Consider the following 25,508-nt stretch of genomic DNA (forward strand, 5'->3'; position numbering starts at 1 on the left):
TTTTGCTTTTCTATATAGCAGTGAGCAGTCTTAGAAAGGTGTGCCACCCCAAACATGAGCTTTATCCAAATGTTAGATAGATTTGGGATTTATAGAGATTTATGCAGTGTTAAATGTTGTACGTGTGAGAAGTAGTGTTTTGAGTGGACAAGTATATCAAGTTTCTTGGAGGCTCAGAGGTTTGTTTGTGCCAAGAAAAGCACAGACACATCACTTAAAAGATGTAAGTCAGCTAAAGAAGAGATCTGATTGTATTTGGGGATGACATTCATGATCACTTAGTCATCCAGACTAGACCTCTTACTCTTTGACAGAAATCAGATAGCATTTACATTCACTACTGCCAACCTAAAATGTCCAAATTATGCACTTCACTATTCCTTTTGTCACAAGGGTAGCACCTGTTGCTTTGTGAGAGCAGACATCATGCCAGAGTGTGTCTAATTTAGAATCTCCTGCTTTCAAATTCTTCTGGCTCGTGGTCCTCTAGTTCATGCATTTATTGTTCTCCAATTACTCAGAACTCTTCATATTCCTCTTCATGAAACTTGACCATCTGCAAACCAGTAATCCAAACAGTGAAGTTATCTTCCTAGATGACTTCAATTACAAGGACTGGTATTCACAATACTAGTCCTATTCCAACAACAGCAACCAAGCTGGGTGAATCGTACACGAATTCCCGATAACTCTTTTTAACCAGTTCTCTTCCAGATACACCATACAGATCACTCTCCCTCTTGGCAACTCAAACCACAAGCTTGTGCAAATCTCCTCTCTCACAGAACGTCCTTCCTTAAATTACTCCCAACCTCACATCCTCTGGCACTACAAAGGTGCCAAATGGGATGGCCTCTGACTATTGCTTCAGCTCATCTGATCCTGACATCTCCTAATGACTGCATGAAGATCTTCATTCCCTATTCTACCCAAAATCCTCATCTGCTATCCAAGCCCTGGTTCAACAGAAAGTGTATCAAAGCAGTTAAAAAAAAACTTCAGCTTACCGCAGGTGACTTATCGAAATTACCTACTTGCTACTCTGCCTATACCAAAGCGTACAACAAATGAAAACAGTCATCAGCAGATCTAAATCTGATTTCATAAAGGTCAACATTATAAAACTTGTTTCTTGTCCAAATGGGAGCTGTGCCTTCTGCTCACCTGTCTCTTATTCTGATGGGACCACTGATTCCTAACCCAAAGATAAAGCTAACTTCCTAGCATCACTCCTTTCTATGAACTGCTGCATAGATGACTAAAGAAAATCACCTCTTACCATACTGGAATCTAAGTACCACATGCCTCCTGTAGTTTTTTGACAAAAAGACATCAGAAAATTACTAAATAACTTGGACAATAAAAAGTCTCCTGTCTCGATTGCATCTCTCCACTTGTTCTCATTGTGCTTTACAGCTAACACCAGTCCTGTATTGTCTCTACAGTCTACACCCTCTGTCAAAAAAGAAACCAAACTTTTGATAGAAAATAAAACACAGGCCAATTATAATTATTCAAATAATTTATTTCAATCAATATACTCTCCCTCAGCTTCGATACAGCATTTGGCACAATCAGTTAATTCGTTAAATGAGTTTTTTATATTTGTTTTTGGGATACTGTCGAGGGTCGTGGTTACTGCCGCTTGAACGTTTTCAGTGGTGTCGTATTGCTTTCATTTCATCGGCAAATGAAGTCTGGGGAAGAGAAAGAAGTCACAGGGTGCTAAATCAGGTGAATACGGTGAATGATCCAACACACAAACTTGGTTTTTGCTCAAAAACTGTCTCACAATGTTCGAACGATGAGATGGTGCATTATCATGCAAAAGTGATCCGCTGCCTGCATCATGATATTCATGCCATATGCGACGAAGTCTCGCTATCAATCGCTTCAAAACTCTGAGATAAAACTCACCATTGACCGTTTGGCCAGGCGGAATGAATTCTTTGTGGATAATTCCCTTGGAATCGTAGAAACAAATAAGCATTGTCTTTGCTTTTGACTTCTCCAAGCGACTTTTTTTTTTGGTTGCCCCTCTTCTTCTGGTGGTTTCCACTCAGCACTGGTGCTTTGTTTTGGGCTCATACTCAAAACACCATGTTTCGTCACCAGTAACGATCATTTCAAGGAAGTTGGAGTCCTTACGAGCGGTTTTAATGAGGTCCTTGCAGTGTTCAATTCGATACATTTTTTGGTCATCGGTCAATTGTGGGGGAAAAATCACAAATTTAATTTACAGAGGCCCAAACTCTTGGTCAAAATGTTGTGCACAGTTGATTTTGGAATCCCCAATTCATCTGCAATCAATTTCACTGACGATTTTGGGTTTTCTTTAATGAAATCACGCACTTTTTGGATGTTAACTTCGCTCAGTCCAGTTTTTGGATGGCCTGGTTTTTCGTCATTCTCAAGTGTCTCACGACCACTTTGAAATCGATTAAACCACTCGTAAACTTGAGTACAGGATAAGCATTCATCACTGTATGCTTTTTGAAGCATTTGATGCGTTTCGGTAAAACTTTTACCAAGTTTAACACAAAAGTCAATCCCAGCTCTCTGTTTGAAACTCATTTTCCGACCGTTCATCAAAACACACTGTCACTCTTGGCACTATAACTTGGCTTCAATGAAACAAATGTCATAAACAGTTGACACAACACTAATGAAGATACAAAATTAATAACAGAAAAAAACTCAAGTACAAAGATTAATTTTAATAGTATAATTTTCGCCTGCGTGTTGCAGGCATCTTCAGTACATTAAGCTCAAATTAAACAGTAACTGTCAATTCCAAAAAGCGTCACCTAAGTAGCTGGTGTAAGATAACTAAAAAGGTCAATAACTTCCTAAAAATAAAAAAAAAATATATAAATAAATATATATTTTTTTATTTATAGGAAAGGTATTGACCTTTTTAGTTATCTTCCACCAGCTACTTAGGTGACGCTTTTTGGAATTGTCAGTTATTGTTTAATTTGAGCTTAATGTACTGAAGAAGAAAATTATACTGTTAAAATTAATCTTTGTACGTGAGTTTTTTTCTGTTATTAATTTTGTATCGATATGTCTAACTCACAGTATACCTCTTTTAAAACTTAACACTAATGAAGGTTGCCGCTTTCGACAACAAAAAGATACAACAGGTGGCGCCACCAGTTCTATTTTCGAAAAGTTCGGTTTCTTTTTGGACAGAGGGTGTATACTATACATAATTGCTACTTATCCCACTGTTTGGAAGCAATCACACATTTAGCCTATTCCAAAAAACAGAGTTCTACTGTCTAACTGCTAACCAATTGCCATCACCTGAGCTTCTCCATAATAATGGAGAAAGTCATTAGTAGCCATCCTCCTACAGGTGCATCAATTAATCAGCAACCACCAGCATGGATTCCACCATTCAAGATCCATAGCTGACCTCTTAGCTTACGTTACCCACCAGTGGACACATGCAGTGGAAAGGTTCTGAGAAACTTGTGCTGTCTCTCTTGACATTTCCAGAGCTTTTGATTGTATTTGGTATTGAGAGGTCTGCTTAACAAATTGCCATTCTTTGTTCTACCTTCTACCCTCTGTAATAGGGTTGCCAACTTCCTCTCTAGTCATTCACTACATGCCATGGTTGATGGCTCCCTCTCTTCAAGCTTCACCACCAATGCAGGAGTACCTCAGGGCTCTATCTTATCACTTACTCTCAATCACCACTAATCTATTCCATGACTTTGCAGACTATAGTACTCTCCATTCATCCTACTCATTTGACAAACTATGCAGTGACAGACATTCCAAGCATCAAGATCTATAATTAGTACCTTAAACATTGATCTACATACTATTCTTAATGGTACGGTGATAATCTGGTCACGTTTAATGCTGCCGAAACATAGTCCTGTTCCCTTGAAAAAGAGATCCCAGTTCCTTTACCATCGGCAAAACACAAATGTGGTCTCTCTGCTTGGACTAACTTTTACATCCTGGCTCAAACACATAAGTAGCTTTTTTATGTTGCTCCATCCATTCCTTAGCTTATTGGACATTGTCAGATGCCATATGGTCACTCCTTTTCTTGGCAATGTCCCACACCAGTCCTCGTCAGGTGGTCCTGTCATATGCCTGTCTGACGATGTCAACTATCTGAAGATCAGTCACTTCAGACATACCATCCATCCATCCATCTCACTGAAGATCTATCCTTCCTCTTTTTCAAGAACTTTACCTTCTATTACTTATATTATACTTATATTTTAACCATTACATCCTGACTCAAACACATAAGTAGCTTATGTTGCTCCATCCATCTTTCAGCTCATTGGATATAGTCAGATGCCATAGTCACTCCTTTCCTTGGCACTGTTCTATGCCTGGCCCTTGCTAGGTGGTCCTGTCGTATGGTTTTTTTGGAGACGTCAACTGTTTGAAGATCAGTCACTCCAGACACCATCCATCCATCCATCCATCTCATTGAAGATCTACCCTTCCTCTTCTTCCAGGAACTTTACCTTCTATTACTGGTTTGAGAAGTCCTCCTTCCATCTTTTCAATGTGACCAAAGTATTTCAGCTTTCTTCTCTCATTATCTTTAAGGAGTGTTAAAGTTCTACTGATCTTTTCTAGCACTTATCCATTCGACACACCTTTCAGTATATGATATCCTCAGCAGCCTCCTGTAATACTACATCTCACAAGCAGCTATCCTTTTCCTATCAGATTTCTTTAGGTTCCAAGTCTCGCATTCATAAGTTGCTGCTGGAAAAAACAGCTGCATCCAGAAACTTTGTTCCTGTGGAGGTAGATCTATCTTTTTGGATTTTAGACAAGTCTCTGACTGTTTTAGCCATTCCTGGTCTGTTGCACACCAATTCTTCACATTAAATAACAGATTCCAGGTATTTGAACTTTCTGATTTCCTCAATTCTTTCTCTGTTAAGATACATGTTTCTCAGAAGCTTTCCTGTCTATATTTCATTTGAGAATCATAATCTTTGTCTTGCTAGGATTGAGTTCAAGCCCTCTGTTCTTACTGATCTCGTTAACTTTGTCAAGAATTTGTCCTAGTTCTTCCTTGTCATTGCAAAAGAGTACTGTATCATCAACATAGCTCAGATTACTGATCAATTTGTCACCTATCCTAATTCCAGTGCTAAGCTCATCCAATACTTCGTGCACGATGTCTTCAGCATAGATACTAAACAATCGAGGAGAAAGTAGGCATCGTTGCCTAATTCCCTTGCTGACCTGAAGCCAATCAGTTAATCCAACACCTGTTCTTACTACGGCTTCCTGCTCATTGTACAAGATTAGCTATGAACCTAATAGTGCTTTGAGGAAAACCCATTAATTTCATTACTTCCCACTATTTCATTTGCTGAACGCAGTCAAAAGCTTTGAAGTAGCCTATGAAACAATTTACCATGAGGAGTTTAAAGTCTTGATACTTTTCAATAATCTGTCTAAGGTAAAGGATCTGATCTCTGGTGCCCTTTCCTAAAACCTGCTTATTCCTCGGGCATCTCTCTATCTCAACTTTGGAGTCAGTCCTATTTAGGATGATCTTTAATAAAATCTTGCTTTCATGAGAGATTAATAGTTCTATAGGTCTTGCAATCTTTCATATCTCCCTTCTTGTGCAGTAGTATGAAGACCCACTTCTTCCAATCTCTAGGCTGTCTCCCATATCTTTTGTCAATCTATGATACACTTATCCCTTCATCCCCTGTGGCCTTTATTAACTCTGCTGTGATTCCATCTGTCTAAGTGGAGGAGGTTCCAAATGAAAGTTTCTTCGTAAGAAGGCACCTCCAAATTTTCTTATCCTCTTTGCTGTACAGTTTCTCACAGTACTCTTCACATCTGTTCAATTCTTCTGTTAGTATTAGTACTGTTTTGTTCTCGTCTTTGATGCCATTCAGTTTGGGCTTAAACATGTGCTTTGTGTCACGAACTAAATGAAACATCTTTTTATAATTGTGCCTCGTCATCTGGAATTTTATCTCTTCACACTTATTAGCATAAAAATTTTCCTTGTCCTGTCTCCAGTCCTTGTGTCTCTTTGTTTCTCCAACCATCTCCTTTCAATCAATCCCATGTTGAATCTGATATCCATGGGTCTCTTGGTCTTTAATTGGGCCCAGATGCGTCTTGGCTGTATTCCCTATTATAACATTTATGCCTTCCCACACCATTTCAGATGAGTTCTCCTCACTAGTCTCAAAAGGATCATCCAACTATATTGAAGTTTCTTCTGTTAACCCATTAAGGATTACCCTTGCATTCAATCTTGCAGAATGGGCATGATTTGAAGGTTTCAGAGTATCTGTCTTATTTTGGATCTTATTAGCTGATGGTCAGTACCACCGTCTGCTCCTGGACAAGTATGCACATCAAAGATGCTTGTCTTCCACTGTTGGAGAGCCAGGATGTAATCAATCTTGTTTGTGCCTTGACCTATCAATGTTAGATGTCCAAGTATAGGTCCATCATGGGTGATTCTGGAAGCAGGTATTGTTAATAACTAACATGTTAGCATGGACAAATTCAAAGTCTTTCACCACCAGTGATATATTCACCCAGACCAAACATTCCACACTCAGGGCTTACTCTCATATTCTTTCCCACTTTTGTATTAAAGTCCCCCTGTGATGAAAAGTACATCCCTTCTTGGCTGGCAGGCAGCCCAGCACAGTCTGCAGGTTTTCACAGAATTCCTCACTCTCTTCATCTCTATCTGTGTGGGAAGCATAAATTACAATGATTGACACATTGGCAGGATGAACCTTAAGTCTAATACAAAGTATCCTGTCATTAATGGGATTATAACCAAGAAGAGCTCTTTCCTGAACTTTCCTCATTACTACAGCTATACCATGATGTTTTGAGTTACTTACCTCCTAAATAAATAACTAATTTACCATTCTGTCTTTTAAAATGATCTTCTCCATTCCATCTAATTTCTGTAATTAGATGGAATGATTTTACATCTTTACATCTCTACAGACTACATCAAGAGTACCCATCTATAGACCCTGTATATTCTAAGTGCCAATATAAAGCTCACCTCTGAGATTAATCCCGCACCCTCTGCTTTCCTCATTCACAGTAACAGTGACTTGTGTTGGAGACTGTAATATACTTCTGAAACAGGACCTTCTGCCTAAGCCATGAACATGGCTCTGATTTTTCTGCATGACAGCTGATGCAACATGAGATGTATTACAAGGCACAAGCATATTATGATTTTGGGGTGAAGTCAATGCAAGAAAAAGTGCAGAGGCCCTTTCCACATATCTAGGAACTTTTGATCCCAATTCATCCCATGACCAGGTGGAATTTGACTTTAGCCTGCTAGGTGAGGCAAATACCCGGGAGAGAAGACAAACTCGCACTGCTTGAGATGAAAAAAAAAAGTAAAATAGGAAACATTCATCCCTAGCTCTTGAATACTTTAAGTGTGTGTGTGTGTGTGGGGGTCTGTGGACTGGTCCAGCATCAGATACCTTGAGTTTACCACTCCCATACTCACTAAAGTGAGCCTTGAGGGCGGGGGGGTTATGTTGCTCCCACTCATGAAAGATTATTTGTTAACCTATGGTACATTTTATACCACAGGTGGGCTAAGGATTTTCTTTTGTATTTTTTTTATCAATTTTATATATATTTTTGTATTTTTAAATATTTTTTACATAGTCTGGAAACTCTGCTCTAGAAACCAAACATGGAACTTTTTCAAGCCACTTTAGGTCTCCAAGAAGCAGGAAGGTAGTCCACCAGGTGATGAAATTCATTTCCCACCTAAAGACAATCACAAACATCCATGCCCATGGCAGCATTCAAACCAGCAGTGTTGGTTGCAAAGCAGGTATGCAACCGCTCAGCCAACCTCAGCATCCATATATATTATATATATATATATATATTCTGCATGTGCAGTATCTGTTTATGCCTGACAGACAGAATACTTGGGACTGATTTGTGCAAAAAAAACATTAAAAATGTAGAGAAAAGGTCAGTGAACAAATCTGGCATATCTTTTCATACTACTGGATAAAAAGCATCAAGCATTTGGGTAACTCTTAACTTGCCAATTGTTGAATTCTACGGTGCGTTTTGTAGATTAAAAGAAACCAGAATGTCATGTCCATCACAGTGCAACAAAAATCAAGGCTTTATTTTAAACCAACTGTGGTTAGCATCCATAAAAGACCTAACCTCTTGTTGTAAGCTGACATATATAGAAAAAAATTGAAGACAGAAACTTAAACTTACGTGAAATAAATTTATTAGCTGTAAAATTTTCACCTAACTATCATAAGCATCCTCAGTACAATAACAACAATGGAATGCAAGATAAAATTACAGTAAAAGAATCAATTTCAGAAAGCCCCACTACAGCATCAATAGGACAACAGACAGTTAGTAAATTCCCAATTATTTAAAAAATATTATTTTGTGTTCCATTGTTGTTATTTTACTGAGGATGTCCATGATACTTAGGGCAAAAATTTTACAGCTAATAAACTTGTGAAATAAGAGAGCCTGTATATAAGCATGTAGCACTGGCAAGCTTTTAGTCAAGAATTCTAAATACGTTAATAGGATCATATTTCTAAAAAGATGAACGACAGCACAGGTGATTCCTATCTCCTGCAGAATACTTTTTGGTGCCGAATACACATCATATTTATATTGGAGCTAGTAAACCTACTAATATTACAACTTAATGATGCAAAGAAATCTTTGCCTTGTTAAATTTCAAAATTAATTCTCTTCATAACTCCATTTCAGAATTGTTATCTGCTGAATTTTTAAGTATTGTTTTAGGTTTTTCTTTGGATTCCTGTACGAGTTTTCAACTCTACTATACGATTAATTTAATTTACTAGTCAACCACTCTATCGGTCATTCTAGTGATATTGCAGATGAGAATAAATTGGTAGTAAATTAATGAGGACATCCTCTTACTTATGTGTTAGTGTTATCTAAAGGTCATGAATATGTGACCTCTCAGAGTAAGTTACCTATTATGGATTATTTTTCATCTTATAGACAGAGGCTTACATTCAGTTCCTTCTGAGACTACTAACAGAATAGTTTTCAATGAGCCATGATTCTTTACAAAGCAAAATTACCACCAATTAATCTAACTCCATCAGAACTTAAACACTTTATTCTCTAAAACTGAATAATATTCTTATTGTTACCTGGACAGACAAAGGCAAAGCGGTAGTCATACAAGATAAGAGAGAATATTTTAGAAAGATTTCCTCTCACATCTGATCTGCTTCAAGCCAAATTAATAAAGTCAGTAAATTGATTGATAATATCTCCAGTTGGTATGAAGAATTAAAGTATTGGCTGCCTGATATATAAAGTTTCTAAATACTTGTCTACATTATCTTCATTTATTGGAAAATCTACTTCTCATGGCAAGAAATCCATAGATTTTAAAACAAAAGTTTGTAATCTACTTTTAAGACGTTCAAATTTTTTTTTCCTTTAGTCTCGATGTAGTATTTCTTTTCACAAACATTCCTTTGACAGATACTATTAATTTACTTGAGTAAGATTTTCCTCCTGATATTATCAAATGCTTTGGCTTTGCAATCCACTTTGGTTGTTTCTGTGTACAAGACAAATTATACAAGTTGAGCTAACAGCTATGGGTAGTCCTATTCTTGCCAATTGCTACATGGAGCATTTTGATCTTCTCCTTAAAGACATATCTCCTAAAGGTTCACCATTAGAGTTAAAATTTTTTCACTGAATATCTTTTACATTTCATTTCAAAATAAATATGATTCATCTGAGAATCCAGTTTACCTTAGAAGAAAAGAAAAACAATCAACTAGCATTTTTAGATATTTTAATTCTTAGTTAGCCATATGGTAGTTTACAATTTTCAGTTTTTAGAAAAGAAACTCAGTACTGATTGTTATATCCATGATACTTCGCATCATCATTCTAGTCAAATGGTTTGAACCACTGAAACCTTATTATGTTTAAAATATTTGTTCATAACATTTGGTCCACTGAATATCTTTTACAGCAAGAATTGAATTATATGAAATCTGCTTATATGAATGCTTTATGAAGAAAATTTTTGGCAGCTTTAGGCAGCCAGTCTGTAGATCTCCTGAAGATATCACTTGGATTCCACACCCCCTGTATTAAAGCAGTTTCTGAATGTATTGCTAAAGTTCTGAAACCTCTTAATATTGCAGTATCCTTTCATCCTTTTAGTAAGATTTCTACTTTCCTTTCTTCACCTAAAGACAAGCTTTCTCCACTCAACTTTCCAGGTGTCTACCTGATCCCATGCTCCTATGGTTTGTCTTACTTTGAACAGTATGGCAGATCTGCAGCCATCCGTGGTGAAGAACGTAAATCTTACATCAGGTACCATGAACCAGAACAGTCTGGCCTTGCAGAACATGCCATCTCAACTAAACAGCTTTTTTGGGACAAAATTTTGCAAAATGTAGGATTCCTTATAGAGTGGTTATATAAGGAGAGCTGCTAAGCCTTTCTACACTGACTGAACTTGAACAGATCTGATGGCCTTCAGTTATCCCCTTTATGATAAATATTATTATATCTTTATGAAAATTCCTGATTTTTATATTGTAATTTATTTTATTATTATTTATTTTATTTTTGAAAATTGGGAATATATTGACCATCTGTTATTTTATTGACACTGTAGTGGTGCTTTTTGAAATTGATTCTTTATTGTAATTTTATTTTGTGTTCCATTGTTGTTATTGTATTGAGGATTCTAAATAAAAGACCTAAGAAGTTGGGAACTAGCTTATGATAGACATTACATGTTGTAGTCAACAATAAGCGATGTATTTAAAATTTCAGCATGTGTGTATACAGTCAATTTAATGACTGCCATTTATGGCAGTTTGTTTTAAGAATTAACTGTTGATGTAAGTTTTTCAAAAATTAAAATATTTTATTCCTGTTGAAGTATTCTGTAGAGCATAGGAAGCTTGTTGAATTAAAAATTTTTTACTTTGTTTTCTCTTTGTGGGTATAATGGAAGTAATATTGCAGACATTTCCAACCACAGAAGCATGTAGACCTCTGTGAAGCGGTGATATAGAAATTAAGGTATTTTTCTCTGATCTATATATCGGTGCCCTATGCCATACCATGCCATACTTACCATGTTATAGAGCAGTGTTTTTCAAACTATTTTGACTGTGATACACAATAAAAAGTACACTTCATTTTGTGACACACACACACTACACCTTGAATCTTCAATCAAAAGACAGAGAAGTGAAAACCCTAGATGAGTAAGGTAGTACAATATTTGCAACTTGTGGTAAAGGTGGAGCAACCTACAAATACTATGCTACCTTCCAAAAGACATTTTAATATCTTGGGCCAAGATGGTGCCATATTGTAACGATATGCAGTCTGCTGCATTATTGTAATATCTTCTTTTATTCTTTATTACTAATTAGCAGTGTGCGCTTTTCCTCTCGTAACCTTTCTCACTTACCCTACTGCATATTATGTTTATCCACCTCCCGTATTTACTAGTTGTATGCCTATGAACACTGGAAAATTTATTTGTTAGACTGCACCATCCAGTATATCAATATTCGGCATAAGACTCAATAAAACGTTTGCTAGATCTCTCTCTCTCTCTCTCTCTCTCTCACTAGTTTAAATTCCTTCAACAAAGTTTCCATAAACAGTCGTGGTTCTTAAGTAATTAAACTGCCCTTTTAATGCCTTAGTTGTTTCCTGCTCACAAATCCGATTATTTTTAGAAACAGTGCATTGTAAGATAAAGGATTAGGCAGCACTCTTTTAACAAAAAATTAAAACACATTTATTTACGTTAATATGAAATATACATGAATCAAACAACAGGGAGATCGCTTTATCTACCCATCTAAAAAAATCTTTAGAATAAAATTAGAACATCATCATCAAATTCCTGCCATGTAGGCTCAAGAGACGTACAGGATATGATGGTACTACATGAAAAATTTACACCATTACTAACTTCCTGTCTACAATTTTCCTCCAAATCAGTTTATTACTTGTCAAGACTCCAATATTATCATTATCAGATCTTATATTTCTATCGTCTAAGGCACATTGTACCGTATCAATCCACCTATATCTTAGTCTTCCTCTTGGTCTTTTTCCTGCCAACCTTGCAGAGAACACTTGTTTTGCTAATCTTTCCTCACCCATTCTGTTTAAGTGAATTACCACCTGAGATTAGCTCTGCTAACGCATTCCTGGATGCTGACAATGTCAAGTTCTTTCCTAATATTCTCATTTTTAATATGATATTGCCATTGATGCCATCTGTTCACGCCTATAATCTTTCTCAGGACTCTCATATCTGCGGTCTCTAGTCTTTGGTCAAGTGTTTTACTTCTGACCCAGTTCTCAGATCCATAAGTTAAAACTGGTTTGAACACTGTCTTGTATTCAGCTAATTTAGTGTTCTGATTAATTTTTCTCTTATTCCATATGAATTTATTCAATTGACTTCCTACCATACCAGCTTTGTTGATTCTGTTGTCTATTTCCATATTTAATTTACCATCTTCACTAAAAATCGTGCCTAAATAGCTGAAATGTTTTACTTGTTCCACAGGTTCCCCATTCAAAACACAGTTGACATTTTCAATGATTCTACCTATTTTCATTGTCTTTGTCTTTTTATTGCTGACCTTCATACAATATCTATCACAACAGTTATTCAGTTTAGTCAGAGAATCTTGCAAGCTTGTAGCAGATTTTATTTAGAAATATAACATCATCCGCATAAAGCAAAGAGCTGACATTAACATCTCCAATTCTGATATCATGTTTAATACCACTTTCCTTCATAATGTACATCCTTGTCTCACACCAAATTTAACATTCAACCATCTTCCTGTACTTCCTTCAATTCTAACTGCTGACTTGCAACCCAAATAAAGACCGAGTATTGCTTGATATAATGCCCCATCGACACCATATAACTGTAGTGTATTGATTAAAATGAGGAATAAATACATAAACCATAGAACTCAAAGTTGAAAACCATGAAATAGAACAAGTTACTTCATATGTATATTTGGGCCAATTGTTATCCTTTGAGGATTGCCAATGAAAAGACAGATTGAATGAAGAATTCACCTTGGATGGATGGCTTATGGGAAAATGAGAGACATATTCAGAAGTGACATCCCTATGAGTCTAAAAAGGAAAGCTTTCGACCAGTGTATGAACTTTAACAGAAATCCTAAACAAGAAGCTGAGAACAACACAACATCACATGGAGAGAAGCATGCTAAAAATAACATAAAGAGATATGAAGACAAATACCTGGATAAGATCTCAAACGGGGGGGGGGGGGGTCATGGATATTGTAAAATACATTAAACAGTCTAAGTGGAGATTGGCTGGCCATATTGCCAGATGCAGTGATGGGAGATGGACTAAAAAACAACAGGGTAGAGACCAATAGATGCAGCAAGACAAAGAGGAAGACTAAGAAGAAGGTGGAGAGATGAACTGGAACAAATTGCAGGAGTGAGATGGATGGGAGAAGTAGAAAACTAAGTGTCCTGGAAAATCATGGAGGAGACCTTCAGCCGGCAGTGGACTGAACCAAAAGGTTGAAGAAGCTGGTTTACATTCATGTTGCACTTTAATGGAATAGCTTACTGTGCAAAGAGCAATAATTAAACAATAGGTTTAATTGATTTCAATATTTCATCTGTCACATAGACGTCATCAGGAATATAATGTTTAAATTGTAAATCACACAAGACACAATAAATGGAAGAAATTAGATAGAATAAATAAATAAAGACTAAAGTCTTATGAGGGGCACACTCTATGAATGCTGTCAGCTAGCCTTAGATGTCGGATGGGAGGCCTGAGAATTAAAGTTTCTCAAATTTTGGGAAGTTTAATACAACCATATTTATTAAGATTAGGCTAGTTATTTAAGTCTGCTGCAGATTCTAAAAAGAGTCAAGTTTGTTTTTGCTGCGATGGAGGATGGTGATTTTCTTCCATCTTATTCTGTGTCAGATGAAATATTAAAATCTCCTAGACCTAATTGACCATAATTGTGATGACAGATGTATTTTTTGTGTTCATCTGGGCAGGATAGCAGATCTCCCAGTTTGACCATAATATGATAATTTGTAAACACTGGAACAGAGAGGGGAGGAAACAGATCCTTAGGAGAGCAGAGAATGGAAGTCAGCCTCACAGCAGGGCAGAGATTATATTTCCTTCAAAGTTCTGGGTCTTTTTTCTGTAGTGCCCAGGATATAGAGAATAGTAGTGACATTACTGTATTCTCTATGTTGAGAGGGAGGTGGAAGGGACAGATAATTTGTAGATTTTTTTTGGCGGCACAACCATTGGACAGGAAGATTTGGCAAATAAAGGCAAGTTCTGCTGTAAGTGAAGCTTTGGTGGAATAGAGGCTCTGCTGACAAGGATTTTGATGACCCTATATTGTTGAGAATGTGTGTGTGTGTGTGGGGGGGATTTACTTATGTATCTACTTGTATGGGTGGATTTTCTGTAACTGAAAAAGAACGGCTACCATTGGGCAGGTGTGTGATTAGAGTATCTAAAAAAGGCAAGCTGTTGTTGTTTTTTTTTTTTTTTCTCAATATTGAACTGGATTCCATGATGTTGACTGTTGAGGTGGAGGAGGTGCCTATTTCTTAGCCATGTTGCCAAATAGACACATCATCAATACATCTTAACCAAATAGGTTTGAGTCTGGTAGTACCAAGAGCATTTTTTTTTCTCAAAATGGTCCATATAGAAATTGGCTAGTTCTCTTGGTAACTCAGATCACAAATCTCATACAAGTCTCTTTTCCACAAAACAACCTTCACCCACCATTCACATTCTGGTGTCCTTTGGCACTGCAAAAGGTGCCAAATGGGATGACCTACATGACTTCTATTCCTTGAATCTACTGCTTCAGTTCTTTTGATCCAAACACCTGCTCAGATCGAATAACAGAACTCATCTTCACAGGAATGAAAGGCTTTCAAGGCATCTAGTCCTGATGGTATCCCCACCTAATGGGTTAAAAAATTGTGTCCTAGAACTATCAGCTCTTCAATCTATCCTATTCCACTCTAAATTCTCAGCCAACATCCAAGCCTTGGTTCTCAAAAAACAGTGTGCCAATGCTGTAAAAGAAAAAAACCTCTGCTTACTACAAATGGCTCAAGACCAAAACTCTAGCTTCTCATTCTGCATATACTGCTGCCTGCAACAGTTATAAAAGAATTATCACCAAGTCCAAATCACACTTTGAAAGGAGCAAATGCTGCAAACTTGCCTCTTGCCCAAATGGCAGTCCTCATTCTGGTCACTTACCATGGCCTTTGGATGCAACTTCTGCCCACCCATGTTTCCACCACTCTCACATCCTGATGGTACTGTAGTTACCTCACCTAAAGACAAGGCCAACTTACTGGCATCACTCTTCAAATTCCTGCATTGATGACCTGGGCAAAGTTCCCAGGTCATCAATGCAGTACCCATAGTCTTTTGCCAAAAAGAAATCTGAAGAATCCTTAATAAACTGAACACAAACAAGGCATCTGGTTCCAACATCCTACCTAATGAGTTAAAAATAGTGTCCCAGAACCATCACCTCTTAAATCTATCCTATTCAATTAGCATTTACCCTATGACATGGAAAGAAGTCCGCATCCGGCCCATTCCAAAGAAAGGTAATAAAAGTCAACCAACAAACTACTGTTCAGTTGCTCTCACTTCTGTTCTCTCTAAAATTATGGAGATTAACAACCAACTCTTGAACCACTCAGTGTACAGATTCCGCCAATCGCAATCTACAGCTGATCTTGCTTTCACCACCCACCTCTGTACTCAGGCCATCGAAAAATTTGGAGAAACTCACGTGGTTGCCCTCAACATTTCAAATGCATTTGATCGGGTTTTGCTTAAAGGCCTACTTAACAAACTGTCATCCTATAGTCTACCTTCCCCACTCTGCAATTGGATCACCAGTTTTCTCACTGGTCACTCACTACATGTTGTGGTAGATGGTTTCCTCACCAATGCAAAAGCAACTCAGGGTTGTGTTCTTTTACTCATTCTTTTTCTCTTGTATATAAATGACCTGCTCTCACAGACTTCCAGTTCTATCAATAGCTTTGTAAATGACAGTACACTCCATTCCTCCTTTTCATTTGACAAACCTTGTAGTGCTCAAGTATTAGAATCCTCAAGATCCACCAGAACCAGTGACCTGAACTCTGATCTCCTAGTTATAGCCCAATGTGGCAAGGACAACTTTGTAAACTTAAATGCCACCAAAGCTCAGTCCTGTCTGATCTCTTGCAAGAAAGAGCTTGCATTCCCTCCCCTTACTTTCAGTAATACTGAGATATCCAAACATGATCAGATTTCACATCTTGGACTGACCTTCACCTCCAATATTTCCTGGCACAACTACATTTCAACTAATTATTTCTGCATCTGTCAAAAACTTGGTGTACTTTTTTTCACAAGATACTACTTCACATCTTCATGGCTGCTAACTCTGTACAAATCCCAAATCTGCCCAACCATGGAATATTGCTAACATATTTGGTGGTGCACCAAAATCGCCTCTAAGATTGCTCGATCCTATCCAGAAGAGGGCAGATGATCCCTCTCTCTCTCACATATCCATTTCAGTCTCTCTTTCTTCAACAGATGTTCAGTTTCTGCCTTGTGCCTCTTCTACAGATACCATCATGGACAGTACTCTGCTGAACTCTCCTCCAAAATTATTAAAACCAAAATCATTAAAAGAGCCACTGCTAACCAACTTTGCTGTCTCCTAATTCATTCCATCCACTTCTGTTCTTTGGAAAAGTCTCACCCACTCTGCCTTCCTCAGAGATTACAATCCTTAGCTGTCCAAGCAAAATGTGAGCAGATTCCTCCTTCCTTCTGTTCCAGTTGCTCATACATGGCACTAAAGTCTAATGGCCTTTTGTGTGTCGATTAGATATAAAAAAAAAAGAAGAAAAAAAAAGTGTGTGTGTGTGTGTGTGTGTGTGTGTATATATATATATATATATATATACAGGGTGTTCGGGATAAATTTGACATATTTATAATTAATTATATTTTTCCGTAAGTTACATGTATTAACACACACTTCTCTTCATTTAAAAGTTTGGACCCTTCTTCATTCATATACAAGATGTCAGAAAGGATGGATAGCTGGAACCCACCTGAATCATGGAAGAGAATAACTTGTATCATGATGATTCGTGCCCGCCATCAAAATAAGGATATTACGACTGCTGCCCAATGCTCCCTGAATACAGTAAAAACAATCAGGCATGAACTAGAGACTTGCAATGGTGACTACGAGGATGTAGCAAGAAGAAAGATCCCTAGCAGACGATCTGATTGCGTTCGTACAGCAGAATTCCTCGCAAATCTGCAGGAACAGGTGTTGAAGAACCCTGGCATTGGAATTCGGGCTTTGTTCGTGGAGTTGCTAACTGTAGTCAAGCCCTGGATAACAAGGGTAGCCAATGGTAGGCCGTATGTATGGCAGCAGGATTCGACCCCTTGCCACACCTCTGGGAAAAGTCAAAAATGGTTGTCTGAAAATTTCTACGACTTCACCAGTCCAAATGTTTGGCCTCCAAACTCGCCAGACCTTAACCCCATGGATTATTTTGTATGGGGCGCAGTTGAAAAAGACACCAATCGCACTTCCAGTAATACAAAAGCCCAGTTAATGGATAAAATTAAAACAGTTTTTGCGGCCCTTCCCAGGGAGACTGTAGCATCAGCTTGTTCGAGGTTCCGAAGCAGAATTGAAGCTGTGATCGATGCTAATGGTGGTTATTTTGAGTAAATCTTGTTGATAGTATTGTAATTAACTCTGCCTGTAATGTTTTTTTGTCAATTCATTAAATTTAATAGATAAAAAGAAGATTTTCTTTTTCCTTACGAAACTGTCAAATTTATCCCGAACACCTTGTATATATATATATATATAAGGTGTTTCTGAGCACATAGCAAAGATTTTGAAGAAATTCCACCCTACTGGCACCATCTTCAAAACCCATCACCATTTGCCACTACTGGTGTTTGCCATTCCTGCAACTTGTCTTATTTCCTGACAACCTGACTTTCGCTAATTAGTTGATTGTTGTCTTTAGGTTGACTAATAATTTTCTCCATGATTTTTATGAGTAGAGAGTAATTATAGTCAAGAAATTAAACTTTGTTTAATATGTTGTTTTTGATTGTGATTCTTCTAGCAAGGTTCTGATAGTGCTTGAAGCATATTATATTAGCCCATATTCATAAGCTTGTAATGGTAAACAATTTAAGAACTGTGATATTTTAAATAACACACCAGAAAGCAAATAAACAACTGTTTGAAAGCATTTTATTAATAAGCTTTCTGAATTTTTGCCATTTGAAGGCACTAGGAGTTTCAACTAGTATTCCCTGACTGGTGAATGTTATAATGCTATATCTGTGGTAATGATGAATTTCAGTGATGTGACTTGACATCATCATATTTATAACAGTCTGGAATTAATACTCAGTATATAGTATCCTAAATTTTAAATTACTCATTAAATGTTTATTAATTTATTTCAACTTCCCACTTCTTTCAGATGTTGAAAGTACGGAGAATGTTAACAGAAGTTCTTCTAGATGTTACAAACAGTGAAATTTTTACTGTTGCAAAGGAAGCGTACCAGAGGGCCTTGTCCAAAGGTATATATATAAACTAAATGAAATGGTTTCGTAACTTTTCTTTTTTATTATGTATATCTATCCACACACACATGTGGTCGTTCATGAGAAATCATCAAGCTGCACAATTTCTGATTTTGATGAAAGCAAATTATTTTGTTATCCTGTATTTTAGATGGAAGAAAATTTTTTTTGGGGTGCTTAAGGGTCAAAGCTGTATAACCGAGAGGAGACCTTCAAATAGCCTTTAAAGGAATGCGGAGAAACGACCAAGGCTTCTGACCTAATGTCCAGTCCTCACTTTCTCGTGGTGCACCCTGCTGGGTATCTACTTGGATACTGAACGAGCGAGGATGGGCTAGCAATTTGGGATTTTGCTGACCAAATTGTATTCTTATTGGTTAAACGAAAATAAAAAAATGATGGTACAACATGACAAAATTTCATGCTGGCTGAGGCATCACCCGGTTAAACAAGGCCCCCGTTGTTTTATTCCAGGGAACCAGGGCGAACAGCAAAAAGTCAGCTACTGGAACAAATCTGAAAACACACCCCAACTCAACATCATCAGAGTTAAAGATCGGTACTATCAACATAAGAAGCCTGAATGGCAAAGAAATGGAACTAGCTGAGGAATTAGATAAGTACCAGATCGACATAATATGGGTGACTGAAACAAAAAAGACAAAAACCGGTGAGATCTTTCTGAGCAATAAATACAAAATGTTATATTCAGGCAATGACAATCAAGGAAAAGAAGGAATAGCCATAGTATTCAACACAAAATATGAGGCTAATCTTCTTGAATGGCAGTCAATCTCAAGTAGAGTAATGTGGGCAAATATGAGAATGGGGAACTGGACAATGAGACTTATTTGTGCCTATGGTCCCACAGAAGGTTCTACTAAGGTAGAAGTGGAGGAATTTTTTGAGGCTTTAGAAAAAGCAACTGACACAATGAAAAAGGAAAAGTTGGTCCTTGTTGGGGATCTAAATAGCAGAGTAGGAAATGATTGTGAGACATACAAAAATATTTTGGGAAAATTTGGAGAAAAGAGCAAAGCTAATAATAATGGCAAATATCTGTTGGATTTCTGCTCAGGACATGGACTGGTTATTACTAACACCATGTTCCAACATAAAAATGTGCACAAATTTACATGGAGAGAAGAGGCAAGGAATAAGAAAAGTCTCATTGACTATGTTATTGTTGATAGTGATGTTTTCTCCCTTGTGCAGGACACTAGAATGTACAGAGAATTTGAAATTGGAAGTGATCACTATTTAGTCTTGAGCAGGATAAAATTTAATTTCATATTGAAAAGAATAACATTTAAGAAAATCTTAAAGCGAATAAAAGTTGAGCAGCTCTCGGAAGTGAACTGTAGACTAAAATACACAAAGATTATTGAAGAAAAAATGAAAGAGTTTGAGAACAGGAATCAAACTTTGGAGATTCAGTGGCAAGCCTTGAAGAAAGCCCTGATTGATTCAGCTAGAGAGGCATGTGGTGAAGTTGTCTGCAAGGATAGAAAAATTAGAACTCCATGGTGGAAGTTAAAGAGGCAGTGAAGGAAAAGAAGAAAGCATATCAAAAGTTCCTGGCAAATAAGTCAGCTTGTGCTCTTAGAGAATACAGAGACAAATGTAAGAAAGCTAAACACTAGCTAAACAAAAGTCATGGGAGGACTTTGGCAAGAATATAGAAAATAAATATCAAGAAGGTAGCAAAATATTCTGGAGGTTTGAAGAAGCTTAGGAATGGAGGAAAGAGTGCTGTAATAGGAGTCAGAGTTGATAAAGATGACATGAAAATGGGAGAAAAAGATATCCTTGAAGTATGCAGTAATTACTTTGAAAAACTGCTAAATGAAACAAGCAGTGATGACAGCACAGTGGTAAAAAAACACTGACCAGGCATGCAGTCAGGAATACATATCCATATTGAAGTAGAAAAATCCATCAAAGGCTTGAAATGTGGAAAGGCAGCAGGAGTAGATGATATTCTAGCAGAAATGCTGAAGTATGGTGGTATAAAAGTCTTACAGTGGCTGCACTGCATAGTTCAGAAAGCCTGGACAGAGGGACGAATTCCCGATGATTGGAGTAGAGCTCTCATAGTATCCATATATAAAAAGGGAAATAAAACTGAATGTGAGAATTACAGAGGTATTTCCCTACTGTGTGTTCCTGGCAAGATCTATGCAAGTATACTTGAGAAACTGTTGAGAAGAATTGTGGAAGAAAAGCTTTGTGAAGAACAAGCTGGATTCAGGCCAAATAGAGGCTGTCAGGATGGGATCTTCACTTTACGACAAATAGTCGAGAAAGCATGGGAATATAACAAAGATCTGTATTTAAGTTTTGTCAATTTCGAAAAGGCATATGACAAGGTGCCAAGAGAGAAGCTATTCAATACGCTGCAGTTATATGGTGTCAATGGGGCATTATATCGAGCAATACTTAGTGTTTATTTGAGTTGTAAGTCAGCAGTTAGAATTGAAGGAAGTACAGGAAGATTGTTTAATGTTAAATCTGGTGTGAGACAAGGATGTACATTATCCCTTCTGTTATTCATTATCTATATGGATCACATTATGAACGAAAGTGGTATTAAACATGATATCAAAATTAGAGATGTTAATGTCAGCTCTTTGCTTTATGCGAATGTTGTTATACTTCTAAATAAATCTGCTATAAGTTTTCAAGATTCCCTAACTAAATTAAATAACTGTTGTAATAGATATGGGATGAAGGTCAGCATTAAAAAGACGAAGACAATGAAAATAGGCAGAATCATTGAAAATGTCAACTGTGTTGTGAATGGAGAACCTGTGGAAAAAGTAAAAAATTTCAGCTACTTAGGCACGATTTTTAGTGAAGATGGTAAATTAAATATAGAAATAGACAACAGAATCAGCAAAGCTGGTATGGTTGGAAGTCAATTGAATAAATTCGTATGGAATAAGAGCGAATTTAGTTAGAACGCTAAATTAGCTGTATACAAGACAGTGTTCAAACCAGTTTTAACTTTTATGTATCTGGGAGTTGGGTCAGAAGTAAAACACTTGACCAAAGACTAGAGACCGCAGATATGAGAGTTCTGAGAAAGATTATAGGCGTGAACAGATGGCATCAATGGCAATATCATATTAAAAATGAGGATATTAGGAAAGAACTTGACGTTGTCAGCATCCAGGAATGCGCTAGCAGAGCTAATCTCAGGTGGTATGGTCACTTAAACAGAATTATTAAAACAAGTGTTCTCTGCCAGGTTGGTAAGAAAATGATCAAGAGGAAGACCAAGATATAGGTGGATTGATACTGTACAACATGCCTTAGACGATAGAAATATAATATCTGATAATGATAATATTGGAGTCTTGACAAATAACAGACTGATTTGTGAGGAAAATTGTAGATAGGAAGTTAGTAATGATGTAATTTTTTTTTTAGTTGTTTCCTGACATCTTATTAATTATGTAACCATTTTTATTCAGCAGATCTACAGTATTTTTTGAATTTCAGGTTTTTTTTTTTTTAAATTAATCATGCTTTATTTTCAAGATGTGTACATTTTGATTTCTTATTGAATTTTCCGACAAACTAATTTTTTCAAGATGGCAGTCACCTGTTTTGGGTGTTCAGAGTGTCCCCCCCCCATTTTATACCCTAACTTATACAGTTCCAGGTTGAATCACAAGTCTGTTTTTTGTATGTTTTTGTATACATGTAGTGGAGTGTGTGTTCCCCAAATTACCTTGATTGAAGGCTTTCTTCTGTGTAAAACAACTGCTTTAAAGTTTGCAAAAAATTAAAAATGGCTGACTTTTGGAAATATAAAAAATTAAAATTTTTATATGAGATACTCTTCATAGGTGGCTATAAAGCCAGATTGGTAAATTGGTTGCCACTTTCTGTTATTTTCAGTTTCAACAGCCTCTTGAAAATGAAGAAACTTGCAATTTTTTGTTTTGTTGCATTTTTCAGAATATTTAGTACATTCACTTATCAACACATTTTTTTAGGACATCCTGAATGGTTTGAAGTAAAGTAAATTATATGTTGAGAGTTTTTTTTGTGTCACCAACATTGCTGTCAAAGTAGAATAAACAAACATAAGAGTATATTTTTCAAAATGCTCCATACAGAATTTAGCTAGAGGAGGAGAGCCCATGGCTATAAACAGAGGGGAGCAATGGGCTCCACTCTATTTATTCATATATGGTGTCTTTACAAGTGAAGTGTGGTTTTCAAGACAATTTTTTTACTTTTATGCGCTTACCTATGTGGATAGTGTAATTTCATATCACTAGAGTTTGCAAAGAATAGATATGTTCTAGCTGTGAAGTGCTTATAAAATTTGTTCTATTTTAACCTATATTATTTAGCTAGCTAATAAAAATAACTGCTACTCACCACTAAATGCAATTTATTTTTCTAAAGGATATAATCTTGTCAGTTTTCATAGAAGTTCTGTGGTAAGCCACATTTGATAGTTACCATTGCAAATACAGCACATATCATCATTCAGTTGTGATGAAATAATCTTTGACATTCAAGTGACTGCAGCAGCTTCCAAGCTCTTTGAAGCAGAATACTGGTAGACTTAACATTTTTCTCATTGACTAGGACATATATGAGACATTGCTGCGTTGTTAATTTTCTTTGCTTTTTTTTGAGCTCTTTAAGTAGCTTGCCTTCATATTCAGTCTGCACTGAATACACACATTTTTTTTTATATCAGTGGTGTTATTAGAACAGGAGTCAAACATACATACTTTAGGAGTCAATAATTCTTGCAAGTTTGCCTTTCTGAAGAACCATTTAATATTTCCCCAGCACTATTAACATGTGCTGGGGAAATATTAAATGGTTTCCCATGTGACATGGCCAAAAAGTGCCATTCAGCAAATAAAGCAAATTATTTTTGTTGTTAGCCAGGTTAACCAAGTCCTTTTCATTTGCAAAGATGAGCCATCACTAAAATATTCTTTTCAAAGTTGCAAACTGTTCTCCAAACGATAAATCAAAAAAAAAAAAATCTAAAAAAAAAAAAAAAAAAAAGAACATGAACTGCTACTGTGTTCTTTCAGATAGTCACTGATAACAAAAGTGTTTTAGATTTACAAAGTCATTTTCTTTTAAATACACTACAAATGGATGTGGTTTGACTTGTGCTTTTATACTGTGAAATGAGTGCATTTTGCCTGGTATCACAGAAGTGTAGTTTTCTGGAAAATCCCTCTAAAACTATGTACTCAGAAGTGATGTCTTTGTTTTTAAAACCTTTTAATTGATGAGCTTTTAACTGAAAGCTTAAAAACTGGATTTTTACAATTAAATTATAAGCTTTTAATTTAATCAACTTTTTCTTTAAATCAGTCAAAAACTCCTCTCTGGTTTTCACCACAGTTAAAAGTTCACATTGATGAGTTGACATCCACTGGTTATATTTAATTTCAGTCAAATCTCATTTTCATCACAAATTTCTCTATGATGTTGATCCCAGGACATTCATGGCAGTGTGAAAGCATAAAACCTTTTTTTGAATTATCAAGATGCTTTTATAATAAGATTTATAAGACACTTTATTATTGATTGCTGCTAAAATTACAGGATGAATACTACTACTACAACCAGCTAATATGCCATATTTTGGTCTCAATATGAGAAATTTAGAAAAACCTATCCATATATCTGAGTGTTTCTTTGAACTTCAAGTTTGACTCTTTCTAACTGAAGATTGCCAGATGCTTTTGCTCCTTTAATTTTACTCCCTTTGGAGCTCTTGACACAGTCTTTGACATTGGTTAGTTTCTCCACTTAGACATTAAAAACTATTTACCTATACATAAACATTCATTTTTTTCCTTTTGTAAGCATTCGTTCATTCATTTATTATTATTATTTTTTTTTACTCTTTCATTTGCTATTGTACTATTGTTGCTATTGAAATATACAACAAAAAAAGGGTGAAAATAACAGAATGTGACTAGTTTTTCTTTGTAGCCACCTATCAAGAGTATCTGTCATAAAAATTTCAAATTTTATTTGCTCCCCTACATAACTTTTTAGGACTTTGAAGTCAGCTGTTTTTTAATTTTTTTCATGAATAGAGACTTAATTCAACGGCATCCAAAAAAAAATCAGGGTTTCAGCCTAGGGCCTACAGGGTATAGTACAAAATGTGGAAAAAGAGCACTTGCATCTAAAGCAAGTGTCTGTCATCTTGAAAAAGTTGTATGAAAATGTAAATAAGAAAATCAAAACTTACCTTGAGCATTAAATTTGCACTAAAGAACCAGAAATTGCACAATCTCTAATAAACAGTGATTCATTTTAAAACTCTCCAATATTATAACAATTCTGTGGGTTTGCTGAATAAAACTGGTCATCATAATTAATAGGCAGCCAGGACAAATGTAAAAAAAAAATTGTTCCAACTAAAGGATAGGGGAATCAGATAACTCGCTTTCATCAAAATCAAGTTCAAAATTATGCAGCTTCAATTTAATTTTTAATTTGATGATTTTACATGGAATAATCCAGTAAGAACTAAAATAGTAATAGATAACAAGATCTTAGAACAGGCGAATTCATTTAACTACCTAGGATGTATGATCACATATGAAAAAGATATAAACCTAAAAATTGCAAAATATTTAAAAATAACAGGTGTATTTAACTATATTTTTAAACCAAACCTAGTTCAAAAACAAACCAGACTAAAAGTATACGATACGTTAGCCCTACCA

General features: G+C 36.2%; 1 protein-coding gene across 2 annotated transcripts in view; it reads left to right on the forward strand.

Annotated features, from left to right (window-relative positions):
- The window catches only part of LOC150099412 (arginine/serine-rich protein PNISR), a 313,080-nt gene that overhangs the window by 129,359 nt on the left and 158,213 nt on the right, over nucleotides 1-25,508 (forward strand). For both annotated transcript variants that reach the window (XM_090404218.1, XM_090404217.1), the window contains exon 8: nucleotides 18,669-18,771. In XM_090404218.1, the coding sequence (XP_090260344.1) occupies nucleotides 18,669-18,771 (103 nt within the window). The remainder of the gene's footprint in view (nucleotides 1-18,668; nucleotides 18,772-25,508) is intronic.

Source organism: Typopeltis vanoorti, chromosome 14 (assembly GCF_054136105.1).
Source record: "Typopeltis vanoorti isolate ZY-2024b chromosome 14, IOZ_Tvanoo_1.0, whole genome shotgun sequence".
NCBI lineage: Eukaryota > Metazoa > Arthropoda > Arachnida > Uropygi > Thelyphonidae > Typopeltis > Typopeltis vanoorti.